The sequence below is a fragment of the Austrofundulus limnaeus genome, unplaced genomic scaffold, assembly GCF_001266775.1.
Source record: "Austrofundulus limnaeus strain Quisiro unplaced genomic scaffold, Austrofundulus_limnaeus-1.0 Scaffold31, whole genome shotgun sequence".
Lineage (NCBI taxonomy): Eukaryota > Metazoa > Chordata > Actinopteri > Cyprinodontiformes > Rivulidae > Austrofundulus > Austrofundulus limnaeus.
In genome coordinates this window covers 1,486,907-1,492,121 of record NW_013952433.1, presented here as the reverse complement: position 1 = coordinate 1,492,121, position 5,215 = coordinate 1,486,907, and the positions used below count along the sequence as shown (strand labels likewise).

The following is a 5,215-nucleotide window of genomic DNA, read 5'->3' as shown; positions in this document are numbered from 1 at the left end:
CCAAGATAGGGCTCGTGGACCCCTGGGGGTCCTGGGACCCCAGTTTGAGAACCTCTGATCTAAAGCTTTATTATAGCAAATATAAGGCTAAACTGCCATAATTAAACACTTTCAGATGTGATTTTAAAGTTACTTTACTGATGATCACACATGCTGATGCATAAATCTGAGTCCATAGGAACAGTTAATCCGGTTGGATTAATGTGGCATAACAGCAGCTCAAACCCACATCTGAATGTTGGGGATGAGTACAGTTCCTGTTTGACAGAAACTCCTGTCCTTCACCGGGCCACAGCTGCTGGAGAACCGACAGGCTTGTCAACAGATCGGTCCTAAACGTCGCCGAGGAAATTCATCTTCAAACACAGCATGGAGGCTCTGAAGCAAAAACAAATGTTTACACTCCACCGTGAAGTGGGCAGAACCAACAACTGTCAAACTGCTGCTCAATGAATCCGAAAACTCTCGGGGTCCAAACAAAACGCGGAGATCAAAGAAAAGCCAGAATGTGACAACTTCATTTTCAGAAGAAAGAAGTTCCAGKTTAAACTCGCCGAAACAACAAAGCAGCTTTCAGTGAATTTTAACCTCTTTTTTTTTCACCCGAACTGATGCGTGTTCGAGCCGTGATAGCGTCAGCTGCTGAACGTCTTCAAAACAAACAAACAAACAAAAAAAGTAAATAAAACTTACCAGCAGTTCTCGAGCCTGGCCCCGAACCAAGCAGAAGGTACCAGATCCACATCATACGTTCGCCTTTTTTCTTCTCCCCCTCGGCCTGGTGGTTTGGTTCTGCCCCCGCTGCGGGGCCAGACAAGAAAGAAAAGAGAAAAAAAACAAAAAACTTCACCGATGCAGCGAGTCTAAATCTGGACTTTCGGCTGTTTATCTTCCGGGGAAACCATGAGTTTGGGTGGGTGAAAGTAGGCTCGTGTTGGGGAAACTGGTCTAGATTGTGGAGGAAGAGGAGGAGGAGGAAGGGAGGGAAGCTGGAGCTGAGGGGGCTTCGGGGTGGCGGACTACAGGCTGAGAGGAAGGCGGAGCCGGAGGCAGAGAGCCGGGGAGCAGGGGTCGATAGGTCCGGGTCGGAGCCCCTCCAACTGTTGACAGGGGGGCAACCAATGAAGGGGGGCTGCCCCCAATGAATGAATGAATGAATGTACCAGCAAAGTTTATCTTAAAGACAAAACCATTAAAAAAAATTAACGAATAAAAGTCCACATTATATGCAAAATATGTAGGCTTAGCCTAGGTCTATTTATTTATTTATTTATTTATAGTACAATTAGTAGCAGTAGTAGTACCAAAGGTGTCAGGTAATGAAGTACAAATACTTTATAGTTTTGGTTATTTATACTTTTCTAGATTTATTATTGTTATTATTATTATTTCCAGTCAACCTTTTACTACTCCTTAAATTTTCATGCAATAATCTGTACTTTCTACTCATTACATTTTGAAAAATGCACAAAGCATTTGATTTCTATTTCACTTCAGCTTGTTTTCATTCTGGTTTATCATTGTTCAGAAAAATAAAAACCTCTCCAGATACTGTATATGGCACCTCGATTTGATTGTGGCTATGAGAAGTGTAAAAAACCATTCCAACACTCTTGTTGGTTTGGACTCGATCTATCACACCTGCACATGTTGTGATACAAATCACATCACGTTCCAGCAGGACATATCAGACATGTGTAGTATGAACATAAACGTGGCAGATATACATATGCAGCTGAAACAGGTAGCCTAGTGCATCCCAAATGTTTTTAAATTAACAGTTTATTATATAATATAGTCATTATTGCCTTTATTTTTTTCCATTTTTTCATCTTTTATGTACACAAAACTAGATCTGACGTTTTCAACACTGCTCCTAATGACCCACCATCCTACATGCTTTAGATGTTTCCCTGCTTCAATACACCTGACTGAAATAAAATAAGCGATTAACAGGCTTCTGCTAAATCTGATGACAGTCTGACCTGGTGATTCAATTATTCGAATCATGAGTGCCAAAGCAGGGAAACTGTGAAAACATGCAGGACTGWGWTATGACRAACAGGGTTGAAGACCTTTGCTTTTGATCTAAAGATGATGCATGGCATGGTGTCATATACTGTAATAAGTATTTTTTAAGGCACAGTTTATGGTTTACAACAATCTAAGATAACTTCAGCAATCATAGAAAAAAGCTAATATATTTCTATATTTAAAGAGGACACAAATACTCATGCACTCARCAAAAATCAGAAATTAGGCATGTTGCATACACAACTGTACCCCTGTTCCAATTATATCTGGTCTACCTCTACCCTAATAGTAGATGATACACAATTCCAGGTACCAACTTTCCTTTTTTTTTACTGGAATGAATAAAACTACATGACTTTTTATCAAGACAACAGACCACACAGTGGTAATTTTAGACCCAACATAATTTAAAAGATGATTAAAAGAAAAACCTACTTGTTGAAAAATCGAAGCAAGAAATAAACTGAAGATAAAACAAAAATAGCAGAAGGCATTTTTTCTCTTTGCTGATATCCTTTTAAAATCTAGGTTCTTACATCGTCACGGTGAAGAACTAAAACAGTGCAGCGTGTGAGCACAGATGAAAGGCTGTAAATAACACCTGCAACCGGTGGCACGTACCCACAACATAAATCGAGCTACAAGGCCAAACTTAAGAGAGGAATGGACCAAAGTTTTATCATTTTATTTGCATACAAATGAAGTAGGATTCAGACAGGAGCAGGGATGGAAGGACGGGAGGCCTTACCTATCAAACCTTTCTCTTTATCATGGGATTGCAGCTGTGTGCAGGCACAACTTTGCTTCAAACAAACCCAGTCTTTTGACAGCATGCTAACCTGAAGGCATACGACTGGGATGAGTCTCAGTATCAGACTCCTGTTGCTTACTTTAAATTCATTCACCCACTGCCTTATCGAGCCAAAGCCTCATGCCGGCTCAGACTCCAAGGGCAGGGTCTTCGCGTGTCAGTCGAATCTGTGGAAACTTTGTCAAAGATCCCAGTTTGATAGCATCCACGAGGTCCTGTTGTTCCCCCCGTGATCCTCATTGTTGCTGCGGGGCCTTGTGTATTTCCTCCTGTTGTGACGAGAGTTRCTGCTAGATGGAAGTGCAAGTGCACTGAATAACCACTGCTGAAAAGTGTMCAGTTGGCAGACATGAATATTTCAATGATTACCGCAGTTAACAAAGGCAGACACAAGTCTCCTCAACACAAATCCTGGATACAATCAGCACTAGTGTAACCGAATGCTTGTCGAGGGGAAAGAAGATTTGTYAGTCAGTGTTAAATGGATTTTATTCTGCTCTCCTGGAGTTATCATTAATGTTACTACTGAGCTGTCTCACAAATTATATAGCCTGATCCATGGACCAGAACAGAATAATCGGTTTTTTTGGGGTGGGGGATCTACATAAAAAAGACTACAGGCTAAAAGCAGATGTGTGCTCGTATACATTACTGATTGACTGAAATGTTTCAGTAATGCCTATAGTTTTGGCTATCTATAAACAGTGYAGACCTAATTAGCCACTGGCCAACAAATGGACTCATTAGGGGACATTAAACTCTAATATGAAGRCTGTTATTGAGTTAATCACAGGAGAAACCCAATTAGTGGCTAAATTTGGAAAATGACTCTGAGGTAAGGGCRACGATCTGATTGGGGAAATGTGAGCGGAAGGGGTGGGGGGTGGGGGTGCAAAACAACCTTGAACGATTTGGCTTGCAGGTGAGTGGCAGCAAGGAGGGAAAGATTCAGCCCCAGATTAAACGAGAGGTAAGAGAGTGTGTGGGGGGAGGCGACACAAAGACGGGTTCTGAATGTGTGTGTGTGTGTGTGCTGATGTGGAGAGAGACAACACCGCTTTCAAAGCTGCGATAAAAAGGAATGGGTCAGAGGCAAGAAAAGTACCTGAAGGTGGATGAAAAAGAGTATGATGGAGAAGGTGAAGAAGACGGCGTATGATGTTCGAAACAGATAAAAACTGATAGCGTGTTTGTGCCTAACCGTGCTTTCTCTTCATTACTTAAGACATTTTCTCACATTACAGGGAATAAAGTGAGCCATGGGCTGTTAATAAAAGTAAATACATTTTAACTTTGCCAACAAARGAAGCTGAGCGCCCTGTCACTGGGAGATTTGCTAACAACACATCCATGTATCTAATGGGAATATGAGCTTCGGAGAAGAGGAGAAATCCAGCTCTCCTGAGTTTCAGGATGACATGTCCTTGTCATGCTCGACAGCTACCGAGGTTGCTGTGAAATGCCAAGGCCCCTATAGGGACCGACAAAGGCAGGTTCACTCCCCTGTGAGTACCGCTTGACATTCATTGTAMAATCCTAATAACCAGAGTTCCAACGTGAGGCTTGTTTTTGTGAATACATGAGCCTGAAAACAGCGTGACAGGTGACGGGACGCATGTAGTGATGCTACATTCAGTTCAGTCATTTTTAATGCGTTGCCACTGAGGAAGTTGATGATGGATATTCGGAGCAAGGACACAAATAATCTGACATCTTTGCAGAGAAGAAATCACTCATTATTGAGTAATCTGTGATCAATGCTTTGTATCGTTTGACATTAGCAGCACTGATGTCCTGCCTGCTGCTCCTGCAGAGGCGTCGGATAGATAGCAAGCAATTGAATCCCGTGTATGTGTGTGTGTCTGTTTGTGTGTTTGCGCGCAACTGTCACTCTGGCGGGCTTAGGCAGAGAATTTGATAAGAAACAGATATTGATTTGGGATTTTGGTGGCAGGGGCCAGTAAGAGTCTGAGTGAGAACTGCCTGAAGCATCAATACTTACCTTCTTAATTAATCTTGACAAAACCACACACACTAGGGAGAAACTGAAAATTCAATAAAAAATATACTGTTCAAGATATATCAAAAGCAAACGTTAGCTATATTTAAGAAAAACAATTACAAGTAACTWTTAAATAAAAAATCCCTGGGTTATTTATTTTCTTTTTTATTTCATATATATTACTCTTATACTCAGTGGCAAATGCTCAATAAAACCAACACAGTAAAACAACAGCAAACATATTATTAAGGTAATTATACTATAATGTGAGGAGTGATTGTTAATCGATTCAATGTAAACATTAAATTTACTCACACTTTACATACACACACACACACACACACACACACACACACACACACACACAC

General features: G+C 41.1%; 1 protein-coding gene across 1 annotated transcript in view; it reads right to left on the bottom strand.

The window, feature by feature from the left end:
* Window positions 1-1,009, bottom strand: part of ldlrad3 (low density lipoprotein receptor class A domain containing 3) — an 89,958-nt gene extending 88,949 nt beyond the window's left edge. Inside the window, exon 1 of the mRNA XM_014005545.1 lies at window positions 694-1,009. Coding sequence (XP_013860999.1) covers window positions 694-748 — 55 coding nt within the window. The 5' untranslated portion in view covers window positions 749-1,009. The remainder of the gene's footprint in view (window positions 1-693) is intronic.
* Window positions 1,010-5,215: the final 4,206 nt, after the last annotated feature.